The following is a 24366-nucleotide window of genomic DNA, read 5'->3' on the forward strand; positions in this document are numbered from 1 at the left end:
TACGTAATGTTAAATTTGATAAGACAAAAAGAAATGTCCTCACAATAGAAATCAAAACCATCTCTTTGGTTGTTCTGATGCTAATAGTGCAGATTCAAACCCGATTATCACCAGCATTGGGCAGGTTTTTTTATGACATCCTCAATGATCACATGGTTCATCAAACAAACACTAGGGAGTCAGATTAGAAGGTGGAATATTTAGTGTTTCATAAGAATTAAAATAACAGCCAATGAAGTGCTTAGCATGTTTTAGTTAGATACAGAGACACAAAAGGACATGAAACACTCCACTGGACAAGACAAATAAACAGACTGGGGGAACATCCACAAACATCAAGGCACATTACAATAGACATCAAAACCACACATACACACAAAACACACATGCCCACACAGATGGGCACAAAAGTAAAGCTAGAACAATATGGCAGACCAAAACACGTCACGAAACTGCACAACGGCGAGGAACAGTAGGGGAAAGGGGGCCAAAAAACACTGACGAGGTTAACAGCATGGCCCTGGAAATCAACCTAAAAAGACAGAGAGGATGAGAAGTGAGAAATAAAAAAGGATAGAAGACACAATATACTGAGTTAAGAATACCGATCTTCTAATATATCATCTACCTTTGTACCCATTCCCATAAACGCCACTAAGCTTGCTTCCATCCTTCTGTCCTGTAGAAGAAAGATTAAACATAGTGAAACTAACAACGTTAGATCTGTAAACTTGTTGGTTTAACTGAAACGGCTTCTGTACTCACCACCGTAGGAACCTTGACCACCAGTACTTAGCGCTGCTGCGTAGCCTGTGCCTAGAAATGATCAGTCATCACACACGCTATTTGTCAAAGGCTTTATGTATTCAGTCAATGATGTCTGCTAGCTATTAACATGTTAGTGGAGAAATGATTGCTCAAGACAAGAACGCAGACAGGTGGTCAGTTAGCAGTCTATACTGATTATTTAATTGTTTAATCAGTCGATTTTAGATATTTAATGCATATACTACCATTTAAACGTTAGGGGTCTGTAAGATTTTTTCAGGTTTTTGAAAGAAGTCTCTTATGCTCAACAAGACTGCATTTATTTGATAAAATATACAGTAAAATCAGTAATATTGTGATGAATATTGTAATCTGATTTGGTGCTCAATTAACATTATTATCAATGTTAAAAAAGCTGCTGCTTAATAGTTTTGTGGAAACTGTAATACATTTGTTTCATTATTTGATGAATAGAAATCACTTGTAACATTATAAATGTCTTTACTATCACTTTTGATCAATTAAATATATCCTTGCTGAAAATCTTATTGGCCCTAAACTTTTGAACAGCAGCATATTAAATAGATTTTTTACATTTAAAGGTGCCCTAGAATTAAAAACTGAATTTATCTTGGCATAGTTGAATAACAAGAGTTCAGTACATGGAAATGACATACAGTGAGTCTCAAACTCCATTGTTTCCTCCTTCTTATATAAATCTCATTTGTTTAAAAGACCTCCGAAGAACAGGCGAATCTCAACATAACACCGACTGTTACGTAACAGTAGGGATCATTAATATGTACGCCCCCAATATTTGCATATGCCAGCCCATGTTCAAGGCATTACACAAGGGCAGCCAGTATTAACGTCTGGATCTGTGCACAGCTGAATCATCAGACTAGGTAAGCAAGCAATAACAACAACGAAAAATGGCAGAAGGAGCAATAATAACTGACATGATCCATGATATCTTGATATTTTTAGTGATATTTGTAAATTGTCTTTCTAAATGTTTCGTTAGCATGTTGCTAATGTACTGTTAAATGTGGTTAAAGTTACCATCGTTTCTTACTGTATTCACAGAGACAAGAGCCGTCGCTATTTTCATTATTAAACACTTGCAGTCTGTATAATTCATAAACACAACTTCATTCTTTATAAATCTCTCCAACAGTGTAGCATTAGCCGTTAGCCACGGAGAACAGCCTCAAACTCATTCAGAATCAAATATAAACATCAAAATAAATACTTTACTCACATGACCCGAAGCATGCATACAGCATGCATGACGAACATCTTGTAAAGATCCATTTGAGGGTTATATTAGCTGTGTAAACTTTGTTTATGCACTGTATTATAGAGTCGCGAGCTCGATGGGCAGGGAGCATGAGATTTAAAGGGCCAGCAGCCCCTGAATCAGTGCATAGTTAATGATGCCCCAAAATAGGCAGTCAAAAAAATGAATTTAAAAAAATCTATGGGGTATTTTGAGCTGAAACTTCACAGACACATTCAGGGGACACCTTAGACTTATATTACATCTTGTGAAAAAACGTTCGATGGCACCTTTAAATTACTATTGCTGTCATCTAACACTCACTTAAAGCTAATATTTAGGAAATCTCAATATGAATATCCATTTTTCATTCTGTACATTATTTTTGAGATGCCTAAATTTACATTTAAAACCTGATTTTAGTGTTTTATTTCTTTCTTTATTTAATTCATTCTGATAAAATGGCACGCGGTTGACCGGTTATCAGCCATAACATGAAAGTTATTATCATTATAGCAATTAATCAATGAATCCCTAGTGGTCATACAATAATGAATCCATACAGGTAAACAATTTTTATTGAGCAATTCTGAGTTACTACAGCTCTCCAAGTTATTAATAATGCAATACTAACGGTCACCTAAAGTAAACAAATATGCATAATACTAATTTTTATTGATCTTAATATTATATATGAATCAAACAAAAATGCTCATATTCTCACCATATTTGGCAGCTGCCTTTGAACCATCAGCGCCCAGACTGAGCTGCTCAGCACCAAAAGGATAACCAGCATCACCTGCGCGTAAACACATGTACACCTGTATCACAATCAGACAGTCCAGTTCTCTTTCTCTCTTTTTTCTTACCAACTTACCATCAATCCCAGCTGAAATGACTGGTGCGCTGTAAGGAATCTGGCCTACAGCTCCACCTGTGCCAGTAGCAATTTGTTATCAAGAAAGAGTGACTTAGGTATGAAATATTATAAATATATTTGCTAAAACTCCTCAATGTTACCTGCTAAAGGCTCCATTGCTCCACCTGTACCACCTAATAGAGACAGACCATCTTTACTTTCTGTTTTATATATAGTTATCTGATCTTAATGATCAAATTTGCTTTATTCATATACTTTATTATGTTGTTTAAGTCTTCTTCTTCTTTCTTTTTCTCACACGGGACTTTCACGATCAAGTCAAATCCTCAGGCAAAGCATCAGGAAAGCTGGGATTTGCATGTTGCATTTGAATAACAAACGTGTGCAATGCACGTACCCAAACCAGCGTCTGGCCCAAGGGTTGGTATTCCTCCATATGTAGCTCCACCATATCCACCATTCTTGCCTTGAGGGCCAAGTCCAGCTGAGACCACAGGCTGGCCTCCGTAAGGCAAGGATCCGGCAGCTCCAAGAACTCCACCAGCCCCTTTAGACAAATCAGAGGAATGACAGGATCAAGCAACCACAACCACTAAGACATATCCAGACAAAGAAGAATATGCGAACATTAGCATGACTGAACACTGATCAAAGGAGCTGGAAAGATTCAGAAATTATATATATATATATGTATGCATGTATATATATATATATTCAAAATTTGGGGTCTGTAGGATTAAAAAAATAACACATTTATTAAGCAAGGACACATTAAATTTGTGCTGTTATTTTGATCTTTCTATTACTTTAAGAATCCTGAAAAAATGTACCACGTTATCCACAAAAATATTACTCAGCACAACTGTTTTCAACATTGATAATAATAAGAAATGTTTCTTGAGCAGCAAATCATCATATTAGACTGATTTCTGAAGGATCATGTGACACTGAAGACTAAAAAGCATTCAGCTTTACCATCCCAGGAATAAATTATATTTTAAAATATATTAAAATAGGAAGCAGTCATTTTACATTGTAATATTATTTCACAATATTACCATTTCACTGTATTATTACATTTTTGATCAAATAAATGCAGCTTTGGTGAGCATAAGAAACATTAAAACATCTTACAGACCCCAAACTTTTGAATGACAGTTTTTTAAATTGATCAAATCTCATTTTACATTTTGTTTAATTGCCAAGTTAATTTTTATTCACATTTGTTGAGTGTCAATATTGGACCCTTCGGTTGTCTTTTTCTTACCGTATTTTCTAGACTTGGCATCAGCACCCATGCCGGGGTTCATTATCAGCCCTGGACCTCCAAGACCTCCAGCTCCAAGACCTGCAGGAGAAGACATTGACCTCTGTGAGTTCACTTCTCATGCAGAGGATGCTGCTTCTAGTTAAGGTAGGCAAAGACACTTGCTTTACCATTCCTGCTAGCAGTATTCTAGAAGCAAATCACAGTCTTGATCAGATTACCTTATTAGTATAAAAAACATTTGCAAAGGCAACAACTACTATTGCAGTTCAGATACTTCAGTTACCCGTTCGATGATGTTATTTTCTACATTCGTGAGTAAAATAATATAGTGTATAATCACAGGACAGAGTGAATTAAACGCAGGATGATGTGTTGACATCATTGCAGGTGTTCTGAATCTCTCTTCAGTGTGAATGCAATGTTGTTGGTTACACTCATAACCTAAATCTTACCAGCTACACCGTTCAGGCCAACATTATCAGCTAACACTGATGGGTAGACAGGTCCTGTAACATAATTATAATTGTCACTCAATTATAATTATGCCTATATGTTAGGACATGCTCCGTCATAACAATCCAGTCTCACCTGCCCCGTAACCGTCTGCTGTGCCATAAACCTCACTGCCGTATCCATTGTAGCCTGCTGAAAAGACAATATTCAACTCAACACTCAGTGCTGGAAAACAACGGTGATGTGTTAAAGTAACACAGGAAGCACCTCTGTTTTTTCTTATTCATGGTCAACCACTTTGTAACCAAGATGATTCGGAAAAAATGAGCATAACATAGAGTGTGAAATTTTGCACAAATCATGCACATGTTTCTGCAAGCACCCAAGCACAAAAGTCTTAGAGGAGCAATTTGCCTCTAGAGCAGCTCTTGGCTTTGTGCTGAACCAGCAGCCTGCTGATCAGACCACACTCTGTGCTTAATGCATCAGTGCACCAATATTTGATATTACAAATAGTTTCACTTCACTACTAACAGAGACAAGAATAGTTATTAGAAGAAACACTTGTACATTATTTAAACTGTATATGTAAAGGGGAAAAGACCTATAGTTGTCACAAATAGAAGCCTACCGAAAATGTTAAACAGGGTAATTATGAAATGTAAAACCATCCATGAGAGCATGTAACATAAAAATGTAAAGGTGACACTGAAGTGGCAACAAGAGGACAAAATTCACAAAAATTACCATGAAAACAAAAATATGTATTTCAACTAGGTGTTAGAAACCGTCATGCACTACTGTTAATAATTCTGGGGTCTGTATGAGTGTTTAATGTTTTTGAAAGAAGTCTTTATGCTCACCAAGGCTGCAGTAACAGTAAAACTAATAGTAATATTGTGAAATATTATTACAATTTAAAATAATTTTTTATTTGAATATATTTTAAAATGTAATTTATTCCTGTGATGGCAAAGCTGAATTTTCAGCATCATTACTCCAGTCTTCAGTGTCACATGATCCTTGAGAAAATCATTCTGATATGATGATTTGTTGCTCAAGAAACATTTCTTATCAATGTTGAAAACAGTTGTGCTGCTTAATATTTTTTGTGGAAATGCATGATTTTTTTTTCAGGATTCTGATGAATAGAAAGATCAAAAGAACATTTATTTGAAATTGAAGTCTCTTTTAACATTACAGATCTTTACCTTCACTTTTGGATTATCTTAATGTGTATTTATATCGCCTATATCAACTAGCTCCAGTCTCCTCTATTTAATGACGAAATACACATCACTCACCAATTTGCTTTCCCGCTCGAACTCCCTGTGGATATCCGCCTACCCCAAGACCTGCATCAGCAATAAAGTAAATAAATTAACTGTTACCAAAATATGAATATACTATAGCATATATTTCTGCGAAAAGAATCAATATTTTACAATTTATACATACCTGCTCCATAACCGTCAGAAAAACCAGCTCCAAGATAGCCAGCAGCACCAAGGCCGTACCCTATGGACAAAACATGATTACTGTGAAACTCTGGCCACTAGGTTTATATTGCTTTTTTTAACTTTATGGTTGTCACATAATCCCATGATCATTCAGAGGCCTGTTGGTCAGAGTAACCATGCAAGATACTTCACAGTGTGACTAGTCCATACATGTGGCCTGTGGGAGAAAAATAATGCAGCATGCATTGGACACACATCAGTAGAGAGGTAGATATAAAGATAAAGGCTCAGGTGAAGCATATAAAAAGAAAAGGGAACAGAAAAAAGAACAGCCCCAAGAAACAAATGAGGCATTAGTCCAGCACACACATACACAAACCCTTCTGAACAGCTGTGCTGGAGAAAAGCACTTATTCATAGACCTGCAGCTGCAGTAAGTACATGATGAGGGGTGGATTTTCCAGTCCACAATCCACTAGAAAATAAGTGCAGTGTCCAGTGTTAGTCCATTAACACTGTAATTTGTCATAGGTCATATATTCATTTCATTTGATTGGAGTACTGTATTGATTTTAGACTGGGGAAAACACCACCTCGTGACATGCATTCGGCCATAAACCGGTGACATTTTAATATGGAAGATGTTTACCCTTATTGGATGGTTTGGTACCCTGTCTCCTGGGCAAAGCTGGTCCTGTATTGTATCACAACAGTGGTTTATCTCAACACTGAGAGTCCAACATAGTTCCCATCATCAATGCAATATGCTTTAAAAACTGTGTTTTAGCATGCATTGCCTTTCCCTCTCCCCTTACCTCCAATTCACATGGTAAACTTATTTTTTACAGAAACTTTTAGCCAATTACTTACAGATACTCTATTTGTGGTGTGCATAAGACCAAACAAGAGTTTCTATGACACTGAGGCAATAAAAGTAAAGGCTTTACCATTGTTTTTAGCTCCTTGTCCATTAATCATATCTGCTGCTGGACCATTGCCTACAGATTACAACAGTAGTTACCTACATAAAGTACAGGGTCTTATATTGATAATTGAATCCATAGACATCTACACTACAGTTCAAAAGTCTGGGGTCAGACAAGTTTTATGATTTGATTTTTTTTTTAATAGAAACTGAATAATTTTATTTAGTAAAGACACAGTTGATCCGAGAGTGACAGTAAAGACGTTTATATTGTTAAAAACATTGTTTTTGAACTCTATTCTTTGAGGAATACTTCACAGTTTTAACAAAAATATTAAGCAGCACAACTGTTTTCAACATTGATAATAATAAGAAATCTTTCATCAATTCGTCAAATTAGAATGATTTCTGAAGGATCATGTGACACTGAAGACTGGAGTAAGAGTCTTTGCAACACATTACATTTTAAAATATATTACCATAGAAAAGAGAGATTTTAAATGGTAATAATATTTCACAACATTACTTTTTTTACTGCATTTTGATCAAATAAATGCTGAATATGCCTTGGTGAACATAAGAGACTTTAAAAAAATATATTTTCCTGACCCCACCTATTTGAACGTTAGTGTACATGGGCACAAAGAGAAGATTTTAAAAACAAAATATTATAAATGTCCTAAAATCTGATGTGTTTTCATTACCATTAATTCAGGTAAATCAACAAGCTATAAGCTGATGGAGTGCGTTTACCCTTAATTTGAGCCCTCATTCCATTGGTCACTCCTGGTCTTGAGGGGAAACCTATGGACCGCAGCTAAAGTTACTATGTACCAGTCCCACAGACAAAACTCCCAAAACTACTCAAACTTTATCCTTGCCTGAACGGAATATATAAACTATATTATACTTATTTGACTTATTATACTACAACTATCATATTAAAACAGAGACGCTACAGTAATTAATATCATGCAAAAACTAATTCACACATACATCTGGGATGAGGTTTACCATTGGAAATAGCACCCTGTCCATTAGGGACCCCTCCGTGACCATAACCTAAACATCACAACACCAGTTAACATTCGCTAACAAGACACTATCAACACAGCAGCTGCCAATGATGCAAGAGCACAAGAGATGGGACTCTGCAGGAGAGAAGTCAACACATTTTAGGATAGGCATGTATAATGAGGTAAAAGAGAGCAATAATTTTTGCTTATTTTCATGGGATTGCATGGTTTTGTGTCACATTAGGGTCATCAGCGCATCATGCAGTGTAAATGGCTTCAATACTATAAACAAAAATTCAGAACAGCAGATTTAAAATGCTTTAAAAAGCAGGAAAGTCACACATGGAAGTACTGAGGTTTACCATTGACCCTCTCTCCTTGTGACACGGGCTGGCCACCTGTAGGCCCAACACCTGTGAATACAGACATATCAGCGGGAAGCAATAATTTCAAGGGTGAGAAAGATAAAAAAGCAACATAATTACAAACTGCACTTATTAGAGTGTTAACCCGACCACTGTCGAGTATTGAAGCAGATTTCTGATTTTTCAAACACTATGCAAAGTTGCATGTAAGTTACTTTTAAAAGTAATGCATTACAATATAGTGTTACTCCCTAAAAAGTAACCATTACTTTTTATGGAAAGTAATGCGTTACTTTGCTTTTGCGTTACTTTTTTTTCATCTGGGCTGGACTGGGCTGTTTGTTTGTTTTTATAATAACAAAAAAGTTCTAGTTTTGGCAAATGTTAAGGCCCTTTCACACCAAAAGGGAAATGAATAAGCCTCAGGCTGAAGGAAATGCAAATTCACGCCTGTACAGTAGAGGGTGCAGCTCTAACAAACAAGCTTTTCAGCTGAGCTGCCATTTTGGAATACAGAAGAATAGGACACAGGAGAAGAAGTAAATGAGTAAATGTATGCTCACATTTAGTCTAGAACTAGTCTAGAATAACCATCATGTTGACACTGCGCAGACAACGCCTCTGCACTTACTCCCGATTTCTCTCAACACGGGGACAGGAGAGGTGTCAGCCAATAAATGGGAAAACAAAGTAACGTACGTTATTTATTTGAAAAAGTAACTCAGATATTTTGTTGTAAATTTAAAAGTAATGCGTTACTTTACTAGTTACATGAAAAAAGTAATCTGATTACATAACTCGCGTTACTTTTAATGCGTTACCCACAACACTGTTGATTCTTGATTTGACAAAGATCACTACATACAACAGTATATCTCTATTGTGTCACGACCACGAGATAAGAGACAGGACGGAACGATGGAATAACACAACACACTTGCACATACACAACAACAGAACTGTACTATCCTGCTTTCTAGGTCTAATCAACTTTAGTTTTGCCATAATAGCTATACTAAAACAGTATGTTATGCTGCTTGTTGTTGCAAACTGGTATTTGTTATCAATTTAATTATAACACTTTACATTAGTTAAATAAATTATAGGGCTGGGTGATGTGGCCAAAAAAATCATATCCCCATATTTTTTGGTTGAATGGCAATATACAGTATATATATCTCTTATAACGGTATATAGCCTTTTCAAATAAAGCAAATCATAAAAAATTCCACTAGAACACAACTTTTCTGACATCCAAATCTGTCTGGATGGCTAATAAACTAAATAATTTCCACCTGTTTTAACTTTAAAATATAAGTTCAGTTTCAGTCTTAGATTTTTAAGTATAATCAAATTGGATGAATACATAATTTCAACATAAATTCTATTAAAATTACTTGGAAAAATTGAGTTGAATCTTGTATAACTTATAAAAAGTTGAAATTGCTTAAATTGTTATGAGTTATGTTGTCATGACTTCTTGATCATATCAGTTTTAACAGTGTCTGGTCCTATATCTGAAACTGTTTTATCCAGAGGGTGGAACAACCAAGTGAGAACAATATATATAAATGGGAACCTTTTGATTCAGGCCTGGCCTTCAGTACCGGCCGATTCAAATATCTCTGTTCCGTAATGTTTCCTCCAATTGTTTTTGCATAGGCAAAATAATATGCCCTCTGCAGGCTGGACAACTAAACTGAACTTTAAATCTGAACCTGAGAATCTAGGTCTGACCCACTGTCCTGCAAAGTGTATTTCCAACCTGCTTCAACACACCTGCCTATTATTGTCAAGCGGTCCTGAAGACCTTGATTAGCTGGTTTCAGGTGTGTTTGACTGGATGGAGCTAAACTCTGCAGGACAGTGGGTCTCCAGGAGCAGGGGTTGAAGACCTCTGATCTAGATGATCCACTGGTTTGAGTCCTTTTTATGCTCTATCACTTCCTAAACCTTCAAAAATAGCAGCACGAGACAGTGTAGTCGGGCCCAAACAAACTCAAACAACGCAACAAGCTAAGATAGCCTATATGAGTAAATGAGCATGAAGGGACAATAAAACAATGCATTTGAAGATCTCCTCATTACAAAACAGATGAAATTTTCTGTGAACAGGAATTAATTATCCCTAAAAGAAATGCAAGAATGAGTTAGGAACTCACAATTGGAAGGTTTAACCCAGTTTTAATGGGTTTGAGCCTTGCCCTGTGGGTGTGCCAACTGGTACACCATATCCTGAAGATCACAAAATCATTCTGTTACTGTCAGTTTCACAGCTTTGAAACGCCCTGGAAGGGGATGAGCATTTTTGTTCTCTGACATATGAGCTACAGTAAAAGCATGTACATTACAACACTAATTAAATTGTCAGCTACAGAAAAACACCCAACAATTTTCCTCTCGATTTGCTTCTCACACCTTGACCAGCAGAAACACCTACTCCTCCTGTGCCATATCATAAAAATCTGATTAAGCTTTGCTCATAACAGATGCCAAGTACACATTAAAGATTACCAGAATTAAACAACAAACAAAGGCAAGAAAATGGATCAAATTATCCAGCAATACTTGTCATAGCAATGTTTGCTTAGGGTAAACATTTAAACTAAGCACACATAACACTTACAAACCAACTTCACCTATGACAAATACGATGTGCATATGAAGAAACAACCATTCACATCCACCTACACTAAAATTACTTTTGGGAGGTTGGGTATGCATGCAAACATATAGTAAAACGATGATAAAAGTAGGCTATATAAATAATTCTGAAAACAATTAAAGGGATAGTTCACCCAAAAAATAACAATTCTGTCATCATTTACTCACCCTCAAGTTGTTCCAAACCTGTATGAATGTCTTTGTTCTGTTGAACACAAAGGAAGATCATTTGAAGAACATTTGTAACCAGGCTGTTTGGGGCACCATTGACTTCCATAGTAGAAAAAAAAATACTATGGAAGTCAATAGTGCCCCAGAACTGTTCAGTTTCCTACATTCTTCTAAATATCTTCCTTTGTGTTCAACAGAACAAAGATATTTATACAGGATTGGAACAACCTGAGGGTGAGTAAATGATGACAGAATTGTTATTTTTTGGGTGAACTATCCCTTTAAGTGTAGACAAACGCGATGCAAGCACAGCTGGGTCAGTAGATTTGACCGGTTTGGAGCGCCAATCAGTGGCACATAGAGGTACTGCAGTCAAAAAAAAACTAAAATACTTCATTTAGCATTTTAAAATTAAGCCCAACAGCTTATTAAAGGGTACTAGTAAAAGTAATATTTATTTACTTTAATTTGTATTTAATACCTATTTATTTGATAAATGAGGTCATAACATGCAATATCAAAATATCACATTTGAAATAAGTTGATCTAATATGTAATATTTTTTGAATATAGCGAATTAAATCAATAGTTTTAAAGTAACTGTTGAATTAATCAAAAGATTGATTTTTGTACCCCTACAATAAGGGGTTAAATGTCCCCCCTTCAAAACACCCTAATAAATAATTTTATAAATACTTAGCTATGAAATGCCACGAGGGTCTAAATAAACACAAATTTGGTGCACCTAAATTACTACTAAATACTGCTATACTATGAGTGAAAAAAAAAATCATCTTCCATCTGGTGACAAATTTTCACTTTATCACTAGAGTTTCATTACTGGAGTAATCTGAAATAAAGAAAATATTATTTGAACAAAATGATCCAACCGCTTCCTGAAATAAAGTGGATAAAGTCGATCACTTGCTGTAGCAGCCTGAGGGGTCTGTACAACGAAACATTGTCCAGACCCCTGAGTTTAAACACACACATTTTCACAATGCTTCAGCAGGGAGAGTTTACATACCGCGTCCAGCACCGGGGTATCCTCCTGCACCGTAACCTGGCAACAAGACAAGAGAGGTGTCAAGGTTACAGTAAGAAGAAATAAATGCCTCTTTAGTGGAAGCTGACACATAAACTCCCACTCCCACACAACTTCATCAAAAATATGACACCTAATCATGCCAAATGGGCAGCATATATCACTCCGTGTGAAAGATTTGAATTACACTGCAAGGTCAAATTGTGATTAATTGGTTAGATCAGATCTAATCTTCTACACAACCTTAGGGTCGGACAGAGACAGCATTAAACTGGAATGTGTCATATAATGTGTATCGGTTTCAGGTCGTTATGGTGCACACACTCACCAATCTGTGCTCCATAGCCATTACTGGTATAACCTAGAATATGTCAAAATTAAACAGTGAATAATAAGTCTACTGTAAAAGTAATTATGTATCATGAATGCAAAGCAAATGAGCAGCTCTCACCTCTCCCTCCAAGCTTCCCTGTTGGGTATCCCAAGGCTGCTCCCAGCCCGTTGCCAAGGCCATACCCTGTTCCGAGTCCCAGCCCGGCAGCCCCAAGGCCAGTTCCAAGGCCGGTTCCGAGTCCGGTTCCGAGTCCAGTTCCAAGGTTTGCGGCTTAGACCAAAATAGTATGACCATGAGGATGAATGCAATAATAATAAATCCATCAGACGTAAACATTTATAACTGCCCATTATAGTTATTTAGGAATGACAGTTTTACCTCCTCCATAACCGAGTGTTCCATATCCTTGTTTCAGGCCTCCTCTAATCGCAGTGGGTCTGTATGCTGCCCCTAACAGATACCATAATCATTACACATACTACACACACACTCAGCCCATATGCACATAATAACACAGGCTATTGCACACACACATGCTTGCATGCATTTTACACTACCATTCAAATGTTTGTGAAGTGGCGTGTGTCCCATACTCGAAATTTGTGCTCTGCATATCACCCATTCAAGTGCACACACAGTGAACACACACCCAGAGCTGTGGGCAGCCCATTTTGCTGTGGTGCCCGGGGAGCGATTGGAGGTTAGGTGGCACCTCATTTGTGAGTAATGAGAGAAAGAGAGCACTCTTCATTCACTTCGCCTACTTACATTTCCTGCCGGTACTGAGACTCAAACCCACGACCTAAATACAAGTCCAACTTTCTAAACATTAGGCCACAACTGCCCTAAGGGGTCAGTATGCAAGAGACTTCTTTCAAAATGTTAAAGTCCCTGTAAAGTCAATTCTGAGAATTGTTTCTAAACAAATTATAAATTTTACAAATGTATTGCTGAAACACATTACAAAGACTTAACTATGTAGTACTGAATTGTGGAGTTAGACCATTTTTTCGACAGTTTTTCAATTCTGTGTTCAGGATTTTGTTAGGGGCGGGGTTAAAACGGTGCCTCGATGACGCTCTGGAGCCACAGAGCATGGCCCCGTCCCTAACACTATAATAACTGCAGCGTATTAGCATCAGTGGCTCGTATGCTCAATTGCAAGTTAATGTACTGTGTTACAGTTAGTTACTACAGCCTAGATTTTGCTAGCTAGCTATGTTTTCGTCACCAAATGCATATTACCTGGTTGCGATAATATACAAAACAGCTCGGTCTCCTTATTTAAAGGTGCTACAGAGAATCTTTTCGTCGACTGAGAAACCAAAGACTGTTAGTGAGTTTTTGAAATGAGCGCATGCGTAAGAACTAACCCCCTCCTTCACAGCTCATTTCGAGGGAACGCCTCCTAAAACTCGTGCACGTGTATTGGAACACGAGTGTTTACCACCGCATTCGCTGTGTCGTGTTAGTGGATTCATTATGTCGGACTCACCGCAGGTAACTCATAATCTGCAGTTGTTACTCCTGCAAAAATGTATAAAATAAAACATCCTCTGTAGCACCTTTAAAGGTGCAGTATGTAGGATTTCTGTCCGCTAGAGCAGTGGTTCTCAAAACTGTCCTAGGGACCCCCCACCACTGCATGCACCCCACCACTTTCATGCACCACTTTGTCTCCCTCATCTCTAACACACCCAATTCAACTCTTGCAGTCTCTACTAATTAGCTGATGACTTGAATCAGGTGTGTTAGATGAGGGTGACATGCAAAATGTGCAGTGGTGGGGGGTCCCCAGGACAGGTTTGAGAACCACTGCGCTAGAGGTCGCTAGAGGCCTATTCAAAACAAAGGCGTAGCTTGATGATGCCAAGTTTGAGCACGGAATCATGGAACATGTGGTCTCCACCTCAACGGCCGGTGGAAAATAATTGGGATAGGACTCGGGAAGAAATCATGTTCATGGATGCGATTATTAACGTTACCGTAGTATGAAGCAGAGCAGGAGTGAGTGTTGTGGGAGCTGAACGAGGCCGCTGGAGCGATTGCGCAACACACGCTTCATGAGCAGCGAAACGTTTATTATGCCACAGTCGCCGGCGCTGCTTCCACTTTTCTGATCATGATTATGAGGTAACGCAGCTCTGTTTATCATATTAGATACATTTGAGAGTGTTGAAAATGATGTTATAACGTTACTCTGTGTGTTCGCTCGGCGGCTGCTGTGAGACACTTTTGACACTGCAGTAAGATAGATCGATTTTAGAATATCATATTAAATGTTGGATGACTTGTGTTGATAAATGGCATGCAATTAATTTTAAAACATATTGTATGATGGAGAAAATTATGTATAACTGTTAATAAAAATAAAGCTGCATCTGATTATGCTATGTTAGCTACTTGACAAAATAGTGTTTTTCTCTGAGGCATGGTAAAGCATGGTACTCGCAAAAATTCAAGAAAATTAGATTTAAACAATAAGACTAAACGTGTTGAGCTATATAACAATAATTAGTTTTCTGTCTATAAATATATCAAAACAGATGTTCCCTTGTCTATTAAAACATATAATATATTAAAGCATCTTTGGTGTTTCCATGGTTTCTACAAAATAAAACCGGAAACCGAGGGTAACGCGGGTATGACGCAATTGACAGGCGACTCCTCACACGTCCCGGAGCCTTGGATAAAATTGCAATTTTCTCACGATTTACAAATAGTTGCAAACATTTGGGATATTGTAAGTGCTCAAGTGAACAAAATATATAACACTGGCCTAGTGGTTTTTGGATAGTTTACTGCAAAAATGTTACATATTGCACCTTTAAATTTCCTAAAAACGATGATATGAAGAAGAGATGGATTCATTTTGTGAAGAGCTATCTTGATGGAGAGCTGACAATAACCACCAAAACCTCCAGTGACAATTTAACACCAGACAGTTTTACAAACTTTCATCAGAGACAACTGAAACTCACTGATAATCCGCTGTTACGGGGCCGGACAGAGTCTCTCCCGCCTCGGCATTCATCCTCCCGTCTCGCGGCGCCGACATCTGGCGCCACAGTCGGCAGCACGTGTCCACCAAATGCGTGTACGATGCCTTGTGTGCTTATGTCATAATTAGTAGGTAGTCCACAGTAACTCTACTAAATTATGCAACACTCTAACGTGCTTCTTTTGTTTATATGCATCAGTATGTTGTTTGACTCATTATTAGACAAGTAAGTTGAGAAACATCTTTCTCGCGAGTGGGCGTGGTTTCAGCACCGACAGCGGACACGCCCCCAGCGTTTGAGAGCAGAGAAAACTGCTTATTTTTTCAAGATTTTGATAACTTATTTCATTTACTTGGCGTTTTTTTAATCATTCAAGTTGGGCGGGGTGGTTATTAAAACATTTTTTTTGTGCATATTTTAATATTGCTTTACACAGGGACTACCAACCTCACAGGGAAGTCTACCAACCTCAAACTCTTGAATGGTAGTGTGCAAAATAAAAGCGAAGAATAGATAAATTCACCTCCAAGATAACGTCCAGCTGTTTGGGAAGGTAAAAAACAGCATTAGATGATCCATTTGATAGAATCCAAAAGACTAAAAATCACTGTATATGAATAAACATCCTAGTAAATTGTCTCATTGGCACCCCTGTGTATTTTGGCATGTTTTACTCAAATGTTAATTATAAACCTTTATTTATTGATTGTTGTTCTTATTTTTATCTCAGCTTTTTAGTGTGAATTTACTTGAATGAACTTACCACCTGTCTTTCCCGGCTTGCCCGCCCCATAGCCACGGGCTCCGAGAATACCAGCCACTGGACAAAGCGAAGCACAGAAATGAAAGAAAGTAAGATAATATAACTGTTGCACTGACATAAGCAAATTGCTAATTGGATTCAACAGCATCCATCAGATACAGGCAGACAAACGTACCTCCGGTCTTTGCACCGATACCAGGACCTACAGAGAAAAGATAGAAGGTATTATCTGATGTAATGTTCTGACCTTTAACCCTCTGTAATATCTCACACCACATGTATATACAGAAATTAAAAAGTGCAACATACCTCGATTCGCTAATCTTCCCAGGGCTCCATTCTGTGGCCTAACTCCTTTAAAACAAGGGCAATAAAAACTGTAAATGCATTCAGCCTAACATATGGAAATAAAGAATAACCATCAAATACCATATTTTTTGGACATTTACCATGATGATACCTTGTTTTCTGGCAAACCTTTGAATACTAGGCAAATACTTATTTGTGGATATGAATATGATGGTAGTGTGCCTAATCTGCCGATGTAGTACAATGTGATCAAATTATTGTACTACCGCAATACGCTTTTTAAGGGCAGGGGTCGTAAAGGTCGTAAAGCAGTGGCAGGTCTAAAAAAAGGGTGGTCAAATAAATGTTGGCACTTCCTGATGCACATGATATATGTCTCTTTGAGACTCCTGTTTGAATTCTTAGAATCAGCCTATAAAACTTCCATGGTTGAGAAACTGTGCCATCTGACATAATAAGAGCTCAGCAGTGCGAATTTCCACCATCTCCACATTTTCGGAACAGGCCTCCATTGATGCTCAAACACTATAGGACAAAATGGACTGACTGTGCATCAGTCGTATGAAGTCAGCACTGACAGAAGGTCGACAAATTTTGACCACCGCCGTCACCTGCAGGCCCAAGGTTTTGATCTTCAGACATGAAATACGAGTGTTCAAGATGCGGTCAAGGTTAGAGAGGCTGGAGCGGATCCAGGCAAACTCAGACACGTCACTTCCAGAGGTGTTTTTCTCCATTTGTCGGAGCTTTCAGACATTTAACATACTGTCGTTGTGGGCATTTTATTACGTAATTTTCTAGACACCTTTTAGTCTGACGTACAAACATCCGTGACTGTTGGCTCAACATTTGATGAAATCATATAACCAGTGTCATGCTGATCATGATTTCTTGTTGACTTTCGAATTAGTGTCAATTCTGTTATTGTCAAACTCTGTTACCAAGGTAGAGTAACAGTGCTGACAGTCATATATGTGAGTGTGAGAGAGCGGGAGTGTGTGTTTCTCTGTGTATGACTGTCAGTTCTGTTACATACTGTTAACACTGTTACTCTACCTTGGTAACAGAGATTGACAGTAACAGAATTGACTACTTCAGACAACAAGAAATCATGATTTTCAGCTATGTAATACACTTTTTACAGAAAATATTAAATTGTTATGGCCTGTAACATCTTGTGATCCATTGCAATGAGTAACAAATGATTAACGTTTGAAAAAACGTTTGAAAAAAGCAGAAAAAATGACTTTGGACACCAAATGTACCTACAATTATAGAATAACCCATTCGATAATCTATACAAAGTGCAAACAAGTAGAAATATAAAAGCTTGCATCAGATATGGACAGCAAGTCAAGCTACGATTCAAAGATCGGTCACACACAGTTACTTTTCTCATTGTTTGGTTCTTTCCTCCCTGGCTAGAGAAAGAAAAGCAACACACTTTAGTGCTTGATTCACTAGTAACTCTCACCACACCTCAGTGAGGTGTTTTCATGTCATAGTCACCAAAGAGCTGACAATATTATATGGGGAAAAGGATTAAACTAACCTATGCTATACCTAAAATTTGTACGTCTAGTTAATCAAATAGTGTATTAGTAGTATATGCAAAAATTTTACATGGTGTTTAATTGAATAATTTAAAAATTTTAATAACCCTAATTTTGAAAGTTTTATAATATAACTTTAACATATGTGTTAGCAGCACAGTAAATCCAAATAAAAGTCCATATAGGGGTTAGATGTGGTTAAAAAGGTTATACTAGTGACTTTTTCATAAAATTTCAGTATCTGAAATTTCAGTTCAGTGATCCAACTCTTATGTTTTTTGTCTAAATATTTTGTTTCGAATGGTATGCAAACTGATTTCAGGTACCCTGCATTGCCACATAACACATCATGACATTAGTGGGTGAGACATGAATAAAAAAGGGTATTAAAGTTTAATTAGATAAGTATTTCCCCGAACCCCTCTTCTGAATGCTATTGCAGTTCTAAATTACACAGTAAAATATATATATTATGTATTATACAGTAATATTGTTATAAAAGATTTGTAATGTATTTTTCTAACTGGTTGAAAGAAATGTAGTCATTCCTTATTTCTTATGATTTTACTCTTTGATCTTTTCATGCATATTTACATATCATACCGATTCTCTTCCATCACAATTAGTCCCATTTGAAGATAATCTGGTTTCCTTTGCATTCATGATTACAATGATTTGACCCCATGCGTGCTAAAATATCATACCAAACCACTACTCTTCTTTTCTTCCCACTCCTGTATTGATAAATTCTCCTAATTTCTCTGTCCTTCGACTCACCCTCAAACTTCTTCAAAAAGCACTTCAGAAGACTAACTTACCTCCTTGTATTGTGTTCTGTACCAGCCACAGGACCAGTGAGGTCTGCAGGAGCGCCCGGACCAGCATGTTTGCAGATAGACAGACAGACTTGGAGACGGCGAACAGCCAGAAATGCACACAGGTGAAGTGCAGGTGAAGTGAGAGTCAAGCAGCCTCAGTTGAAAGCAGCACCACTGGTCAATCTGCCGCCTGGCCTTTATTTATTCTCTGGAAGCCCTTGTCTTTCCTCTGACCGGCCCTGCCCTCTGCTGTGCTATTGGGCACCCCTGACCAAATCACCTACCCTTTCTCTCACTCCTCATCCCATTTGACCACCTTTCCTCATGCTCTACCAAGCCTGAAGAAGACTGCCAGCTTCATCCAGATGTTTGTTGTGATATGCCCCTATAGATGGCGCCTGTGGTGGTCACATATTTCCTTAGGTTACACTTTATTTCGATGGTCCACTTTAGACATTCTGCTAATTATAAGTAACTTTACAACTGCATATCAACTAACTCTCATTACAGTATTAGTAGACTGTTAGGTGTTTGGGGTCGGGTTAGTAGAATAAGTTGATGTAGTTGCAATGTTACTTATAATCAGTAGAGTGTCTGTTGGGGGATCATTAGTGTTAGCAGATATTAAGCAGACAGTCTACTAATACTCTAATAACTGGTAGTTGACATGTAGGTGCAAAGTTAGTAAATAGACATTTTACTAACTTTTTACTAACTACTGCTAAAGTTGACCATTGAAATAAAGTTTTATCATTTCCTAATATTGACCATCGCACATCGACAGCGATGTATATCAGCTTATCTGGGTAACTGAAAGCCATCTTATGTCTTCATTATTGGTTGTATTGAAAATGACCTCAAGGACTTCAAAATTACAGTGATATTGTTTTTAGGCTGATTGTTTTGTACACTGCACTCTAAAAAAATGCTGGGTTAAAGACAAACAAAGTTGGGTTGAAAATGGACAAACCCAGCAATTGGGTTGTTTTAACCCAGTGAATGGGCTACCCTACCCTGGGTTAACAGCGGTTGGGTTAAATGTTTGCCCAACCTGCTGGGTAATTTTAATTAAGCAATTAATGTAATGCTTGCTTAAAATGAACCCAAAGTATGTTGGAAATTAACATTTATTAATATGTTTAATAAATTAAGATTTTTTTTAATCAGTTTAATGAATAATAATGAAACAGTTAACATTTATTAAATTGCTTAATAATAAATGTTCACCTTTTGATTATTATTGTTGCCTCTAGTAAATAATTATGTGTCTGATTTTTAATTTCCAACCTATTTGGGGTTCAATTTAAGCCAGCCATATAGTAATTTTTAAACAATATTTGAGTTAAATAAAACTTCCCAGCAGGTTGGGCAAACATTTAACCCAACCGCTGGGTTAAAACAATCCAATTGCTGGGTTTGTCCATTTTCAACCCAACTTGGGTTGTTTTTAACCCAGTTTTTTTTAGGGTGTGTAGTGGCCTTTTTTTCTTAGTGAAAGATTTAAGATAATATACAGGTAACATTTAAAATAATTTAAAATAAAATAATATCATATTTATTTGTACGAAGAATATTGGGTAGCTATCTGAAAAGGGATAATAATGTACAGTCAGTCAGTCATAAAATATATAATTTTATGAAACAATATTACAATAATACATATCACATCATTACACAGATCACATAAATACAAATTATTATAATTATTAAAAAAGTATACAATTATTAACAGGATATTAAAATCTCAAATCAATCTGAACAAAGTGATTTATAATTTTGAACATGTGCTCAGTGAAACATCTTTCACAGGTCCATACATTATTAGAGATCTCTCTAAACAGAGCCAATAATTTACTTATTGATGTCTGTGCATTGGCCCAAAGATCAAGTTTAGGTCAGTCTGCTTAAACACATGGCCTGACATTCAAGACAGGGCTTCACCTCACACTGAGAATCAAGTGCCATGATTTATAGCAGTAAAAACACCATATGAGTCACTGCAGTAGCTCCTGTTGGCAAAGATTCAGAAAAAAAAAAAAAAAGGCTTTCATACTGTTTCATACTGTTCTGTTTTCTAAGCAGGCATTTGTCTAATGAGTTAGTCTAAAATATTTAGGGTTGAGACCTGTGTGAGAGAGAACAGACAGTCCAGGTCCTGTGATGAAAAACACCCAATGGAGGAAGGACAGGGGCACTTTGTTGTGGATAAGGTTAAAAAGTTCAAGTCCAAGTCCAGACAGGTCCGCATGTTAGTTTTCTGTAAACTTGTGCGACTTTGTTTTAATTACAAATCGTGTAAATATCCTGCTAGTGAAGCTTTGTAAATATAAAAAGGGGAATAATACAAACCAGTGTAGGATGTGGAGATGCAAGGTTCCACATTAAGCATTTATAAAAGTTTGTTTTTCACGGGAGGACAGTCACTGGCAGAGACCGAGTCCAGTGAAGTCATATTTGAACAGCAATTTAAAGCCTCCACCACAACGTCATCAGCAGTTTTCTGTCTGCATTCGTTCATTTACGTCTTTTTGTTTTCAAAATGCATGAAGAAGCACCTTGCGCCGAACATACTGAGTAAATCACGGTAGCCATGGTTCACACTTTCCACTCGCATGGTTCCACTTTCCATTTTTACTTGACAATCTATTTGTTTTATAATCTTCAGCAGTACAAACACAGACAGACACCCATCAGACAGAATGCACACATAAAACAGCATAGAACTAGACTAATGACTTTTTCACCATCCATCCATCTATCTCCAATCTTACACCTGTTTATGTGCGAGTGTCCTGTCTGGTTGTCCATATGTTTGTGCTGACTTCATATGAGTGTGGTGAATGATGAATATACTCATTAAACTCTCAATATGTTTGTTTGGACAATATTAACTTGGCTTTCCCCTCTGGAAAACATTTTCACACAGTTAATTTTGCACAGTAACATTATTCTCTTTCATTTTAATAAATGACATTTAATATGGTTCATTTATTTATTTATGGACTTTTTTAAATAGATGTAGACAGCAGTCCCAACACTGTTCCAAAAAGCAATGAAACTTAATTTGTGCTGGCCCCTAAAATACCTTTCTTTGGCCAAATTCTAAGGCAGAAATGTAATGCAATCCCAAAATGCATCACGTTGAGCTAAAAAAAAAGCGAAAACATTCCAACATGATAGATAAAGCAATGTAAATATTGTAAATAATATTATATATGCAATTAATTTAATACTAAACAATAGTTAAAACCCAACCATTTTACAATTGCTTACTAAATGGATAGTTCACCCAAAAATGAAAATCCTGTTATTATCTACTCACACTCACACCAAACCTGTATGATTTTCTTTGTTCTGTGGAACATAAAAGAAAATGTTTTAAAGAATGTTAGTAATCAAACTGTTTTGGTTCCCATTGGCTTCCACCATATGGACTAAAAATACAATGGAAGTCAATGGGAAGTGAAACTTTTTGGTAAACAACATTCTTAAAAAAATATTTCTTTGTGTTCCGCAGAAAAAAAATAATGCATACAGGTTTGGAACAACATGAGGGTGAGTAATAATAACACAATTTTGTGGACTATCCCTGTAAATTAATGTGTCATTCAACTCACATTGCCTGTGGACACTATAGGGGCCTCATTTATAAAGCATGTGTACGCACAGATTTGATCTTAGAGTGTGCATACACTTAAATCCACTCCACTCCAAAAGTGCTTAGCGCCACGTCAGGGGCTGAGCAGACGTACGCACTTTTCCTGGTCAGATTACTGCAGGTTTTTGGAAATCTAAGCTATTCTTGCAGCTCGCCATTCTAAATTAAAGGATTTGGATGATGACTGGTGATCTTTTATATGTAAATTACATTAATTAGGTGGAGAACTGAAACCATTCAGTCACACACAAGTTCAAGATCATTTGCGATTTATAGATTTCACATCTGAAATAGAGGCGTACGCTCGTTTTCTGTGTGTACGTTCATTCTATGAATCACACGTACTCAGAAATGATTGTGAAATGATTGTAATGATGACTGAGAAATGATTGTAAGATCAAATTTAGGATGGTTTCTGCGCAACATTTTATAAATGAGGCCCAAGATATTGGAACAGCGCTAATGTACTGCAAGCTTGTGCACAACTAGTGTGCCATGTCTTCAGTCACCTAGTTTATTGAAAAGATTTCATTGCACTCAGTGCACAAACTAAAACACCAGCTGATCATGATAAAATTACTGTTACGTTGTTAAAGTTACAAACAAAGGAAGATTCAAATGGAGTTACAGAGCTTATATATACACAACTCTAATATAGATGTAGAGAGAGACAGGCCTGATGTTGCTGGGAATCTTTGGGCTCTATTGTCCACTTAAATGGACACCCAGACACTAACCACAAGCCACCCAGAAGTTTGGAACACATACCGTACCACAGGATAATACCTGATAGCTGGTGTCAGACCCATTAATAAGCGAATTTACCATTTCTAAATATACCTCACACACAGTTTGAGGCCTGCAGGAGTTTGACTGTGTGCCACCACCACAGAAAAGGTGAAGATAAATAATCACGGGCAGATTCATTCTCTGTGAAGCCTTTCGCTTGAATGTGTAAGAATGTGTGTTTTGGTGTAAATGACAAAGCTTACGAGTGTTTATCACTTTTATTGCACTGCAACAGTCTTCTATCCTCATTTTGCATAATACACTTCTGCAGTGTAACTCTACACACACACACCTAGTATTTCTGTGCACAGCGCTCCATGTTTTCAGCCCATGTACAGGTATGGCAGTCACTCTGCCTGCACCTGTGATGGTGGTGCTGTGTTAGCGTTTCGCTCCATAGAGTGTAACGTAAACGGTGGGAACACACACTGAACCACAGAAACATAGTGATTTTTTTACACTCTGTCCCTCATACCAACTTTATAAAGTAGTTTTTACTTGTTTGTCAAATTATTTGGTAAAATTGAGTTTATCTGAAGATTTGGGCCCAATGAAGCTAAATCATTTCTCAATTTATTTTTTAGACATTGTTTTACACAGTGTCATCTAAAGCTAAACAATAAATATTATTTTGATTTGCTATCATTGGAAGACTGTTTAGACTATTGATTGTTTTTATAGTGTGCAGTTTAAAAATAAATTTGCAGTGAATTTACACAATGACACAGCTAGATAGATAGATAGATAGACGGACGGATGGACAGACAGACGGATGGATAGATTAGATAGATAGATAGACGGATGAATGGATAGACAGACTGACAGATAGATTAATAGATAGATA

The 24366-nt window shown here is 37.0% G+C and overlaps 1 protein-coding gene and 1 long non-coding RNA gene across 9 annotated transcripts; one reads left to right on the plus strand and one right to left on the minus strand.

The window, feature by feature from the left end:
* Positions 1–184: 184 nt before the first annotated feature.
* Positions 185–19157, minus strand: LOC125276612 (glycine-rich cell wall structural protein 1.8). Of its 8 annotated transcripts, none has more exons than XM_048204259.1 (26): positions 19076–19157; positions 16705–16749; positions 16571–16597; positions 16396–16452; positions 16156–16173; positions 13009–13080; positions 12748–12900; positions 12625–12657; positions 12279–12314; positions 8414–8464; positions 8050–8097; positions 7789–7839; positions 7058–7108; positions 6760–6804; positions 6109–6168; positions 5955–6005; positions 4786–4842; positions 4650–4703; positions 4195–4275; positions 3325–3474; positions 3068–3100; positions 2925–2981; positions 2772–2846; positions 766–816; positions 629–679; positions 185–532 (listed from the first exon to the last, which is right to left on the minus strand). In XM_048204259.1, the coding sequence occupies exons 1-26, from the start codon at positions 19140–19142 to the stop codon at positions 528–530; spliced, it is 1479 nt and encodes a 492-aa protein (XP_048060216.1). In that variant the 5' UTR covers positions 19143–19157; the 3' UTR covers positions 185–527. The 8 variants fall into 8 exon arrangements, with proteins under 8 accessions (XP_048060216.1, XP_048060208.1, XP_048060199.1 ...); XM_048204251.1 differs by having other exon boundaries at positions 4786–4839; positions 8032–8097; XM_048204242.1 differs by having other exon boundaries at positions 8032–8097.
* Positions 15947–19197, plus strand: LOC125276681. The gene is made up of 3 exons (XR_007186712.1): positions 15947–16185; positions 16363–16484; positions 19101–19197. It is a non-coding gene; the product is annotated as an uncharacterized LOC125276681 (long non-coding RNA).
* The last annotated feature ends 5169 nt before the right edge of the window (positions 19198–24366 follow it).

The sequence above is a fragment of the Megalobrama amblycephala genome, linkage group LG1 (genome assembly GCF_018812025.1).
Source record: "Megalobrama amblycephala isolate DHTTF-2021 linkage group LG1, ASM1881202v1, whole genome shotgun sequence".
In the NCBI taxonomy this organism is placed as follows: domain Eukaryota; kingdom Metazoa; phylum Chordata; class Actinopteri; order Cypriniformes; family Xenocyprididae; genus Megalobrama; species Megalobrama amblycephala.